This window comes from Capsicum annuum, chromosome 6, assembly GCF_002878395.1.
Source record: "Capsicum annuum cultivar UCD-10X-F1 chromosome 6, UCD10Xv1.1, whole genome shotgun sequence".
NCBI classification, from domain to species: Eukaryota; Viridiplantae; Streptophyta; class Magnoliopsida; order Solanales; family Solanaceae; genus Capsicum; species Capsicum annuum.
Genome location: NC_061116.1, coordinates 93,448,627 through 93,462,543, shown reverse-complemented (window position 1 = coordinate 93,462,543; position 13,917 = coordinate 93,448,627). Strand labels below are relative to the sequence as shown.

At 30.9% G+C, this 13,917-nt stretch overlaps 1 protein-coding gene across 2 annotated transcripts; it reads right to left on the bottom strand.

Annotated features, from left to right (window-relative positions):
* Positions 1-3,109: 3,109 nt before the first annotated feature.
* Positions 3,110-13,685, bottom strand: LOC124899695. Of its 2 annotated transcripts, XM_047414817.1 has the most exons (3): positions 13,474-13,685; positions 4,495-4,718; positions 3,110-3,523 (listed from the first exon to the last, which is right to left on the bottom strand). In XM_047414817.1, exons 2-3 carry the CDS (start codon positions 4,509-4,511, stop codon positions 3,181-3,183), a joined length of 360 nt encoding a protein of 119 aa, XP_047270773.1. In that variant the 5' UTR covers positions 4,512-4,718; positions 13,474-13,685; the 3' UTR covers positions 3,110-3,180. The 2 variants fall into 2 exon arrangements, with proteins under 2 accessions (XP_047270773.1, XP_047270772.1); XM_047414816.1 differs by lacking the exon at positions 4,495-4,718 and having other exon boundaries at positions 13,533-13,685.
* Between the last annotated feature and the right edge of the window lie 232 nt (positions 13,686-13,917).

Genomic DNA, 13,917 nt, shown 5'->3' with positions numbered 1-13,917 from the left:
GGATGTAGATATGCACATTTTAATTAGAATATCAGCACCTACAATGTCACAATATCAGTGGCCATAAGGTTAGTCCACTCTTGTTACGGAGAGTTTGGACATAAGAAAATTGATATCAAAAGTTTATAACATTCGCATCTGTATAAAAGTACTGAGGAAATACATCTAGCAAAAAATTTATAGCAAAAAATGAACAAAATTAGATTCTAAGTGGTGACACTAGTGACTGCCCTAAAGAGAAACTAACATCTAACAGCAATAAACTACATAAAACAATTGAATGAAAGACGTTATTCTATGCTCTATGATCCTTCTTTCAGTCATCCTATCCTATGGGGGCTTGGAACTGGCACAAGATTAACACACAATACATGATAGAAGCAAAATCCACCACACAAGGATAAATCTACTTTGAACTTAATGTCAATATATTACTTGCTCTTGTTGTTATGTTGACCACATTTCCTACCACTGTACAGCTAATAGGGACTATAAAACTAGCTAACAAATTCCTATTTAAAAAAATTAGGAGGTAGTACTTGAAATACATACTTACAAGTCTCTTTCGGTACTCTTCAATTGAGATAGATCTGCCCGTGTGAGTTCTAGTAGCGACTTCTTTGTTGCCACGATGATTCTTTACATTAGGGTTTTTGACTTTTCAACACACTTAGGATTTGGCCAAAGTCGCTTCCAGCTTTCCCAAATATCTTCATGTATAAAATTTGGACTAATCCCTTGCTCTTTGATTTTAGCAATGAAATTTCTATACAAAATTGCTACCTTAGTCATCCACTATTTCTTTACTGTAGCATCACTAATGGAAGAATCCCTATAAAAGTTTTTCTGAGATAAATTTCTAAAGTAACAGATTAATATTGTATTTATAAAAGTGAATACACTTTAAGAACTCAATTACGATGAAGATGTATACCTTGAACTCCCCCAAATAACCCATCTTTTATATCACATGAGACACCTTTCCAATTTATTCCATTGTGATCAAGTTCACTTTTTTAATGACTCGTGTATGCTATTGGAGCATGTTTTAAAAGGTTGCAATATTTATCAATGTGAATACGTTATTTAGAGGTATATCATAAATAAAACTAATATATAATAATATTAGAAAAAATATAGACTAACCCTACAGAAGTCAGAGTAACAAGGGTCCGCACATGGCTTCTATTGGAATTACCATCTCCAATTGTGTTGTGAGCATATACACCCTTACCTATTTGGTTGGTTTAAGTAGACATACCTTTAGTTATTGGGTTGCTCTGATTTGGAGCAGTGGGAGATGATTCAGGTGTTGTAGGGTTACTACCATGTTTAGAAGTTTGAACCATCGGTGCACTGCAAGAAATCAATGGTTGAACTTGATTTGTTTCATCTTGACCACCTATACCACTCGCTTGAGGACGAATAGTAGTAGGAGTGGGAATAGTAGGCATGTTTATAGTAATAAAAGAAATACTCCTAACTGCAGACTTGCCTACATGCCCTGTGCTTCCTCGACCTCTACCTCTACCTCAAGTCATATCTATTAAAAACTATATTAGTTAAGTGGAAATAAGATGCAAACTAAATAATCCCAGGAGAAATAGACAAATATGTTATAAGGTATCTAAAAAAATCTAAAAACACATAAATATGTAACATTGGAATCCTATAGAGTACTAATTATGTTCACATGTAACATTGTAATCCTATAGTAAACATGTAATTCCTGACATACAACACTGGAATCCTACAAAATACTCACAACAACATAGAACATTGTAATTCTGTGAACAAAAAATCCTCTCAATTTAAGAATCACCAAAAGATCATCAACCAGAAAAAACTAAAACATATATATAAAGAAATAAAAAAAACCATAAGTCGATTTCATTCATTCATTTCTGGGGACGAATGCCACAGAAAGCAACCAGAGATACTTTTAAAAAGTAACCAGAGATACTGCTATTTGTTCTTTACAACTTATTATATTCATACTTTTGAAGGATAAAGTCAACTGGTTAAGACCCTCACCAATTTGGTTCTTTTGAGTAGATATACCTTCAGCTATTGTGTTGACCTATTTTGGAGCAGTGGGAGATAATTCGGGTGTAGTAGGGTTACTACCATCACCAGAAGTTTGAACCATTGGTCTACTATGAGAAATCAATAGTTGAACATGATTTGTCTCATCTTGACCACATATGCCTCCTGTTTGAGGACTAACAGTTGTAAGACTGGGAATAATAGGTATGTTTGCCATAACAGCAGGATTACTCCGAACTGAAGATTTTCTTACACGCTCTGTGCTTCCTCATCCTTAACCTCTACCTTTAGGCATATTTATAAAAAACTGTATTAGTTAAGTGGAAATAAAATGCATACTGAATAATCCCAAGAGAACAAGATAATATATAGATAAGGTATCAGAAAATGTAAAAGCACATATCTGATCCAAATAAGAAAAACTTATCTTTCTCTTTTTAGAACTAGTCAAATCTGTATCTGCAGTAAATATGTACATTGAATCCTATCTAACATTGGAATCGTAATGAAAACTAATTCTGTGCACATGTAACATTTGAATCCTACATTAAATATGTAATTTTGTGCAAATATAACATTGGAATCTACAGAATACTCACAACACCATAGAAGGGGCGGGGGGGGGGGGGGGGGGTAAAAAAAGGTAAATAATTTACTTTTGAACATCAATTTTCAAGTCTTCACAAAAAACTTGTGCAGAAAGAAAAAAAAAAAAAAAAAACTTGTAGCCTAAAAACTTAGATGAGAAATAAAGAGTCAAAAATTAACAACAAGGGTATAATAGAAGAAATCCAAACAACTAGACTCTTAACATAATACATAGAATATATAGATGATTATTTAGTCAGAATTAAATAGAAGCAGAAACAACGGATCCAATTGGAAAAGCAACATATGAACATAATCTTGTATAGCAAAATAAAAATCAGTAATAAGAAGATATAGATTAAAAGGGTCAAACCTTAAACAATGGCTAAATGAGAAGCTTTTTTTTAGTTTAATTAGATACAAAGCAGGAGTAGAAACAAGTTTGGGGTAAACAGCGAGCAGAGACAAAAAAAAATAATAATAGTTTGACAAAATTACTACTCACAAAATAAAATTTAGATACAATAACATATTTCTTATCAAGCACTAATCACTATCTGTGTCTTCTTCAAAATCTTTTTCTTCCTCGTCCTCAGTTTCCTCAGTTGCATACTCTTCTTTTGTAGCTTCCTCTTGGATCTCATGATGCTCTTGAAATAAACCATTATTAATGGGTCCATCCACTTTAATATAGTAACCATTTGGATCATATAAGTGTATACTTTCAACTGTGGCAACATTCATGTCTATCTTATAGACTTCAACTTCTTTAAATTTAAATGGAATACTCAGTTCTGTAGCTATCTTAATTTCCTCATCAGGTAATTCAATAATATTTTGAGGTTTGACCTTCAATACAGCTGCCCAATCATCCTTGTGTTTTTTCTTGCTAGAATAAGACACATAACACACTTGAGTTGCTTGCATTGCCAGAATAAAAGGTTCATATTTTTTATATTGCTGACAATGGTTAATATTAATCAATTTATACCGATTATGTTTTTTAACACAAATATCCATAGTTGGATCAAACCATTCCCATTCGAATAGTATAATTCATTTTAAAGGTGCTTCACGGTCTTTCACTTTTATAATATCTTTTATCCACCCATAGAAATCACCAAAATTTAGATCTGAGATACAAACCCCACTATTCATTATTGGTCTTGTATCCATTAACAAAATACACTGAATGAGATGTAAAACCTATCAATAGTCCACGAGCAAGTCTATAAAGGAATTCATTCTCAATATGATTGAGTCAGGCCTATTTAGAAGATTATAAAATTTAGTTTAATTTCATAAGTCAATTTAAGCTCATAATTGTATAGAAGACATTAATTTCTGAAGCCTTACATATTACTTGAACCATATAGAGAAATTTGCTTCAAGGCTTTCATTTATTTGATCTTGAGAGAGATTTGAAAATTCTTCTTGCAAACATTGCCCAAACATACTTCTTGAAGGGAATTTTTCAATATTCACCCATCTAGGTCGATTATGGGTAGAATAAAAAAAGAGGAATTTAACTCTGAAGAAATCAAGGGTATCCAACTTACATTTTACTAAATTGTGAAGAAGTTAAGCCATTTGTAAGGTAAAAAAGTTAGTTGTATCAACTTAATTTTGTAAGCATATTCATATATCATGAATTGATGTGGTTCAAAATAATGAGAAAATAATAGTGCTGACTCTGTCATTAAGTATGTTTCACATATGAAACCCTCAACACTTGCTTTATTTCTAATAATTCTTTTAAGAGTTCCAAGATACCTAAATTGATAAATGAATAAACCATTATATTTGAAAAGTTACATATAACATACTTGTCACAAGTTCAACATAAATTTTTGAATTTACCTTTCAAAAGGATACATCTATCGATATTATATAGGTCCAGCAATCTTTGCTTCATATGAAAGGTGCACAGGCAAATGTTCCATTGAGTCAAAGAACTTAGAAGGATATATATTCTCTTACTTGTGCAAGATTTGTGGAATATCTCCCTGTAATCTCTCCATGTCATCCACTCGGAGAGTAGTTGATGTAAGGTATTTAAAGAATAAGCTCAATTCTGTAAGTGCCTGTCATACATTACTTGGAAGTAGTTCACAAAAAGTAATAGGAATCAATCGTTGCATGAATACAAGACAATTATGATTTTTCATACCAAATAATATTTCTGTAGTTGTATTTGGACATCTACCAAAATTCCAAACATACCCATCTAAAAATTTTAAGCCTTTCACCCAATTGAACAAAATAGTGCTTACTTCCTTGTCTATTTTATATACAGCTTTAGGATATTTTTTAGTAGTATCCTCTGCCAACTGAAGTCAATCACAGTAATTTACCATATCTAAATGATCTTATGGATTGCCTTTGGTTTTTTAATCAATATTAAGGACTATATTAAATACATTATCAAAGAAATCTTTCTCAATCTGCATAACATCGAGGTTATGTCAAATCATATTAGAAATCTAATAAGGTGAATCCTAAAAGATTCTTCGCTTTTTCCATCCATAAGAACACATATTCTCTGATTAATTTCTTCTACATCTAACTCTGTTACTTTTTTAATCTCAAAATCACAAATTTGATTCAATATTTCTTCTCCGATTCTGTAGGGTGGTGGTGATGTTTTGACAGTCTGACCTTTAAGAAAGCTTTTACTATCTCTCCTAAATAGATGATGTTGGTAAAGAAACCTTATGTGACAGTCAAACCATGATATTTTTCGCCCATGTTGTAATCTAAAAGATTGTGTTTCCTCCATACAATAAGGACAAGCAAACTTACCTGCAGTACTCCATCCTGATAACATAGAATACGCTGGAAAGTCACTAGTTGTCCATATCAAAGCTTTCCTCAATTGAAAGTTTTGTTGTTTGGAGTTGTCAAATGCTTCTACACCTATCTCCTATAACAAGGTCAATTTCTTTATTAAAGGCTAGAGATAAACATCAATTTTATGTTTGGGGTTGTTTGTCCCTGGAACAATGATAGTTAAGAACATATAAGCCTCTTTTATGCACATCCCTGGAGGTAAATTGTATGGAGTGACAATAACTGTCCATAAAGATTATTTCCTTCCAGACTGACTGAATGGCTGGAAACCATCAGTACATAACCCCAACCTTACATTTCTTAGTTCATCGGCAAAAAAAAAAGAGTTTTATTGATGTTCTTCCAAGCTTTAGAGTCTGATGGACGACGCATTACCCTACCGTCTTTTACATGTTCATGATGCCATCTCATGTCAACAGCTGTAATATGGGATGCATATAATCTCTTCAATCTAGGAATCAAATGAAAATAATACATTCTCTTATAAGGAACCAATTTCCTCTTATAAGAGCCAACACGACCCCCATACCTCTCTTTGCCACAAAATTGACAAGAGGTACAATATTCATCATCATTCAAATACAACATACATCCTGATTCACAAAAGTCAATATTTTTAATCGGTAAACTCAAGATAAGCACTAGCTTCTTAGTCTGATAAAAATTATCAAGTAGTGGGTTATCTTCAGGTAAAACCTCTTTAAATAATTGCATCATTTGGTTAAAACCCCTCTATGACATAGTATTCTCCATTTTAATATTTAACATTCGAGAGACTATTGGAAATTGAGAGAGGGAAGAATCGGGATACAATTTTGCATTAGCAGCTTGCAACAAATCATAAAATTTTTGGGATTCTAAATTAGGCTCCTCCTTCATCAAAGTATCATGTTCCTCCACAATTGAAGGTTCATACGGATGAGATGAATCGGGTTCAATATTGTTGTAAGGTTGCTAACTCAAACCATGGTTAAAATTGGGACCAGCAGCATCGAAAATTATTTATCGATATGGATTAGATTTTGCGCTAAAGTTGCTGCCGATGGGCATGTTTGATTTTTCACAACTAACAAATTAATGGATATAACATGAGATGATGCATATTGTTATTTGTTTATTTTAACAGGTTTATCTCAAATATAAAATCAAAAGGGAGAAAAAAGAAACAAACAAATAAGTTACAACTCCATTAGCTAGATAATGCTAAGCAAGTAACTTGTAAATACACCAAAATCATTAAATTTCAGCAAACAACCCAAAATTGGAACATTAAAAAAAAAAGAAAATAAGATGCAACTTTGTTGGCAACGAAAAAAATAAAGTTTATTACTTTAAAATAATATTAGATCACCAAACCATAAACAATAAACAAAAAAGACCCAAATATCTCTATTTTTATACTTTTTTTAACATGCAACGAACAAAATAGGAACCTTACCTGTTTAGTCTACACAGAAAGTGAAAATTAAATCCCGCAAAGAGAAATTCTGTTGAAGAAATTTGAGATGAAAGAACATGCAACAGAAAATATAAAAACCCCCCACAAAAAGAAATTTTGAGAAAAAAATTAAATTTTACGCCCAATCAAAGAATGATTAACACCTTAATAATCACCCTTTACTTCTTCCTTATCCTTCTCCTAGTTACCTCTGTTATTCAGATATGATAATCGGACCCAAAATTCGATTACTGTTCCAGTTAAAAATCAATAATCGGACTTTTTACCACAATAATTGGACTTTTTAATATTAATAAAAGAGGCCAAACAACTCTAACACTATCATTTACAAGTCAATTTTTAAGTTAGATGATAAGATATTGAAAGAGGCAAACAACTTACCAACTCACATTAGGAGATTTAGAATCTTACGTCTAATTTAGAATCGAAAATCAAGTGACTGAGAGACTGAGAGATTGCAAGTGATTGAGAGATTCCCTTTTCTCAATTGACAGAAAATGGAAAGGGCCTGTTTTGGAAAGAGGAGGATTAGATAATGTTTTGGAAGAACGGGAAATAAAAAAGTTGCCCTAATATTTAATTGGTGGGGGTGACAGATTCATCAATTGAAATTATATCCATTGCTAATTATTTCTTAATAATTAAAGAACAAATACCTCAAAATGGTTTTTTCCATTATAGTAATTTCTAATATATTTTTAAAAATGAAAAAATAATTCTAGTTATAGATATTTCATTGCTATATTTGTATCCACCATGTAAAAAAAATTTTCTCCCTTTTATGTCACTAATTTTGTCACCAAAATAAAGACAACAAAATGTAGCAACGGATTTTACTTTCTATCGCTAATCCATCACTAATTTGGCTACTAATTTATATATATATACTATCGATTGCAAAGTTCTATTTATATGGTATGTATATCACATATGCATTACTATATAATTACCCCATACACAACGTATGTATATACCCTGATGAATTAATTGTATTATATTAATATTATAACTTCAACAGTATATTGTTAATACCTTGATCGTATGATATTAACGTACTATTCAATATGTTTAGATAGATTCAACTAGATTTTTACTACACCTATATATATATATATATATATATATATATATATATATATATATATATATATCAACACGTGTATACTCGTCATAATACAACGTATTCATTATATTCTGATGAATTATAGGTTATACATGTACCTTACATTATTATAACTCCAATAGCATATTATTACATCAATCGTAAGATATCAACGTATTCGATATTCAAAGATTATGTTTAATGTAATTTAACATATGTATAAATACACACACACTCGATGGAAAATATATTTATTTTTTATATTGAAACATAAGTAAAAAATAAAGATTATGTTTAACGTAATTTATTTATTTTATTTAATATATTTCTTAGTTTAATTTTTAGTATACTTTTTTACAAATTTTAAATTTAATTAATTTTATTTTTATTATATAATAAATCGACTACATGTGGTCAATGTAATAAAAAAATATTTAATATATATTAAAAAATTATTTAATTTTACATATAATAGTTTTAATGATTTTTTAATCAAAAAGAGACAACAAGTGGTTGGTTTTGCATAGCGTTTTAAATTTATTTTTTTAATGAAAAACAATCACTTGTGGTCGCTTTTTCAAAAATATTTTTAATTTACTTTATTAAAGGAAAATGATCACATGTCGTCACTGTTCCAAAATATTTTTCTTTTTATTTTTTTAATTATAAAGCGACCACAATTGATCGCTTTTTCAAAAATATTTTTAATCTAATTTTTTAAAGAAAAGAGACCACATGTTGTGGCTTTTTCAAAATATTTTATTTATTATTTTGTTAATTTTAAAGCGACCACAACTGGTCAGTTTTGGGAACTAATTTTTTTTTAAAAAAAATTCAATCATAAAAGCGACCACTTATAAAAACATTTTTAGTTTAATTTTTTAAAGAAAAGCGATCACAAGTGATTGTTTTTTTAAAAATATATTTAATTTAATTTTTTAAAAGAAAAGCCACCATATGTGGTCACTTTTCCAAAATATTTTATTTTTTTATTTTTTCATCGAAAACCGACCACTTGTGGTCATTTTTTTATAAATATTTTTTTTTCAATCAAAAAGAGACCACAAGTGCTCGGTTCTTGCATAATATTTTAAATTTATTTTTAATCAAAAACCGACCACTTGTGGTCGCTTTTAGTTTTAAAAAAATTATATTTAATATAAAAATTTAAGAAGAAGTTTGAAATTATTATTTGATAATTTTAAATATAAAAGTGACCAAATGTGGTCGTATTTTTTTATTTTTTAAGAAAAAATGACCACATGTGGTCACTTTTTTGCGACCACCCACTGTGGTCACTTTTTGTGGTCGTAAAAACAGTTTTTTTTCTAGTAGTGAAATCACAAACTCACAAAAATCATAACAAGATTAATGCATTTGGAATCGCACCAATCATCCCTACACCCCATAAGTACCACAAAGCAACCACGAGGAGGGGTAAAATAGTCAATCATACAAAAATAAATAATTTATAAAAATCACTGAAAATCATGTTACAACACTACCAATAAAACTCCCAAATTTTTATTTTGAAAATAACAACAACATCATACCCAATGTATTATCAATGAAAAATAATAGGAATAAGGTTTTGGATCTCACTCAAACTGAAATGGTGAAGAAACCCTCAAGAATCACCAAAATCCAAAGCTCAAAGGTTCAAAAATGATGAAAAAAAAGAGTATATATACTGTTTCAGCAATAACCGGTTAAGAAAGGTTTAACCGGCCACTAATAAAGTGGTTAAAAGGTTGCTAAAACAGCCAAGCCACTTAGGTTGACCATCGCTTAAGCGATCGATGGATGACCACTAAAGTAGCTACCGATAAAGCAATGCCTGGCTGCTAAAGCGATTATCGCTTAAGCAATGCTAGGCCATTGAAGCGGCTACTGCTAAATCGCTCAAGCAGTTGTACCAGATAGCAACACAATCAACAACTTGAATAAAATATCAAGAATCCGATCAGACCCTCAAAATTGATTCAAAAAATCTCGTAATGCAAATGAATTATGCTACTAGGCAATTTACAATGTTTGAGACTCAGTGATGACGTCAGATTTTCAAAAAAAGATCATTTTCAATAAACTAAACCTTGGGATCATTTTCTCTACTTTCCAAATAAAGGATCAAAATGAGATATTAAGATTTCAAAATCGAACCAACCTAGCTACTAAAACAAATTTGATAGTACAAATTTCCATCCTCCACTCTGTACAATAACTGCTGTTCGAAGTCAACTATATGGCTTCTCAAGCCTCTAAAAATTACAAATTCAAATAAAATATTTTCGATCACATCGGGAACTATACAAACCATCTCCAAACACTAAAAACAATAAGTAGCAACTATGGAAAGGGCAAATGGTCAAAATATATAATAGTGGAAACTCATAAATTCAGTTCATTACACAAAACCTCATAGATAAGCCTATGGTTTACAAAGTAACAAAAATAGTGAGATGGGTCAAACCAGCACACCATCACTCTGAAGTTAACACAAATGAAAGTTGTCGCAGAGGTGAATACGGGGTAGGAGGCATCATTAGAGACAGTGAAGGCAAGGTTATAACCGCTTTCTTCGTATTCCTTAAGAGAGGAATAAACAATTGGGCATAAAGTATGGCTATCCAATATGGTTTAGACCTAGTAGAGGTTGAAGGCTTATAAGACTGTAGCAGCAGAAGTGGACTATAAACTACCAGAGACAAGTATAAAGGGAGAAACAAACATGCTATGGAACGTGTTGAAAGAAGTGTAGAGAATAGCAAAGGAAAGAGGTAACTGGGGAGAACTTTTGCTAGCCCAAGATCATTAATTAAGATCGAAAGATTCAACTAAGAAGAGGAAGCTATGAAAAGAGAAGGAAGAATTTTAATATAGAGAACACCACTTGAATTGAATTGCTTTGGGTTGGATTTGTTTTTGGTTGATTACAAATATACAAGACCTATCCCTATTTATACTAGTCTATGGATGGTTCTAGAAATTCTTGTAGATACATCTTCAAAAATATTCTAGAAAACTTTACCCTCTACAATACTCTAGAATATTTAGATAATTCTTCAAGATAATTACCTAAGTATCTATACTAGGACATTCTAGAAAAATCCATGTTATTCCAAAAAATAATCTTTAGCTTTTTTCACATAGTAGTGATTCAAAAAGAAGTCAGGCGAAAGAGAATTAGGGTGCAAACCATTTTTGGAATGCAAATAAGGTGGCGAATAAAGTCCTCAATCAGCCGTGACCACGAGGGACTATGTTATATACAAGTCTCAGGAGCTTATCAAGAGGTGTGAGAGGCTTATTTTAGCTAGAAAATATGGGGGTAACATTTTTCATAATCAAGCATATGAAGTCAATAGAGATTGAGTTCGATCCCCCGTAAGAAACGAGACTAGTTAAATGCAATTCCTTTTATTTATTTCTAATTTATGAGAAAAATCACATAGAGTCTGACATGGTATACACTCAACAAGGCCGGCTTCAGCATGAAGTAACTGAAGCCAAGACTTTAGGTCCCCAGTTTTTTGGTGCCCCATTTTTAGTAATTAGAGGTTTTTAGTATTGTGAAAAAATTTCTCTAGAAAATATTGAGAACTTTTTAATATTTTTCCTGTCTCATTTTAACATTGTTTTAGCTCAAAAAAAATTATCACTTTAAGATTCAAGACTAAATTGACAGTTGTTTCCAACTTCACCTTTAACATTAAAGAAGATTTCTTGTTAATACTGCTCAATACTTTTAAAAAATTAATAAATAGGAGTAACTTAGTAAACTATAGCTTGTGTTTTATTATTTTTTTAATGAATGTGAAAAGAATTAAAATAAATGTTGAAGTGGGACGGGGAAATAGAAAGGTAAGAAATATTTTACCTCTATCCCGCCTAAAATCATCCATATATATGTATATATATGTATATATATATGTATATATATATGTATATATATATATATGTATATATATATATGTATATATAAATATATGTATATTAAGCCGCCTGATTCTCAAAGTAGCATAGGAAATCTTCCTATATGTACTAGTTACTGAAGTTCTAACAAAAGGAGGCGTTTAAATATTTTCAAAAATGCAATACAATGCGACAGACAAACTTGACAAAAGGGGTTGTACTATAATTAAGAACACGAAGGTCCAAGTCCATGATTTTTGATAATACGTCCAATAAAGTTGCGTATATATGTTGTTCGATCATCACAAACTGATCTGGTATATAATAAGTTATACTTAAGATACATAATTACATTTATTACTGAATTATTGTTGGAAGTAGGTTCCAAGAAAGTCCTTGAAAGCACACGGAGATAGATTGAGGTGTTGAACTTAACTATAAGTTTCTATAGTAATCTCAGATGAAATTACAATAATAATTGAGTTTACAATCAAATATTCATAAATTATTTTTACATCTATAAGGTATGAGCAAAAGCTATTGGGTTCTTGAAAACCTGTACCGAAAGAGCTGAATCTGCTTACGATCATTTTGTTAGTTCTTTTGAAGGTGTATAATCGATTAGGCGGCATACAAAATTTCAAAGCATTTCCTTAATCTTAATGATATGCTTGGTTAGTGAGTAGCCTTTTTAGACACAAAATATTAAAGGAGAAACGCTACTAGAGTCCCAATGATGGCAGAATTTTACTTAATGTCCCTACGATATACATTTAATTTGAAGATTTTAGTTGGTGGGGACGTACTATGAATGGTCCTCAGGTTGTGATGAAACCGTTTTGTTACTCTCTCATACCGAGTTAGAAAGTCAAGGTTCCCAAGTCACGTATTGTTTAGTGATGGATGATGTGAGATCACTACAAGTACAACACTTAAATTTCAGTACAACATACATATATATCACACCACTAGTACTAGCAATACTTCCTTCCTCTGGAGGTTGAAAGATACATTATTAATATACCAATTCTAGACAATATTACTAGAAAGGAGATGAAAGCCAAAAGAGATTGAAGATTAATCCCATAAAAACAAAAGAGAAAAAATGCATAATACTTCTCTGAGAACTTGTCACATATTATCAATTTACACATTAAACTTTGGGAAAGTGAATGAAGGAGACGAAAATTAGTTCATTTGTAATTGAGTCGGCAACTAGTTCTTCTGAGTACTTCTCTAGTTATTTTTCCTGTAATTTTCATAATAGAGTTTTGAATTTTTACTTAATTTGTCTGAAGTAGTTGGATTTTTGACTGAGAGAAAGGTCTATTAAATAAATTGATTTAAGTAGAAAGAAAATTGAGAAGACTAGATGGCCATAAAATGAAGTTGGTTGGAGTATGGATTTTTTCTTTTTTTCCCTTTTAGATATGGAGTTCTGATTTTCCAACCAACAATTGAATTAAGAGAAAGCGAGAAAGAATTTTCAGTAAAGGTAAGAAGAAAATATGCATACCCTTTTTTTTCCACAGAAAGTTGAGAATTGCAGTAGAGGTAAGAAGAAAATATACACACCCTTTCTTTTCACATAAAGTAGCTTGATTTTGGTATTTTAACCTCCCAAGTGGCTCCATAGTCTATATGTGTTGAGCTTTAAAGGGCCAGAACAAAAGGGATGCCTAGTATAGTGAGTGTGAATATATATGGATTCTTTCCCTCTTCATTTTGTTTTCCCACTTCACGTATCATCTTATCTTATGTTATCCATAGGAAAATATATATGCATACATAAAAAAAAAAAAATTCAAATTTGGGTAAATTTCTGTATAGCTGAAAATCTAGAGAAGATAGGATAAAGTTCACCTAGAGTTCCTATATATGCTTTCAATCGAGTCGGAGCTAAAAAGGACACTTTTTCAGATTAAGGAGTCAAAACGGACAGTACTTTAATTTATGTTAC

Coding starts and splice junctions, on each gene's coding strand:
- LOC124899695 (XM_047414816.1), bottom strand. CDS start 13,591: ATGGAGCCACTTGGGAGGTTAAAATACCAAAATCAAGCTACTTTATGT. Junction 3,524..13,532: donor ACTTTATGTGAAAAGAAAGG/GTGTGTATATTT, acceptor GTCTTATTCTAG/CAAGAAAAAACACAAGGATG.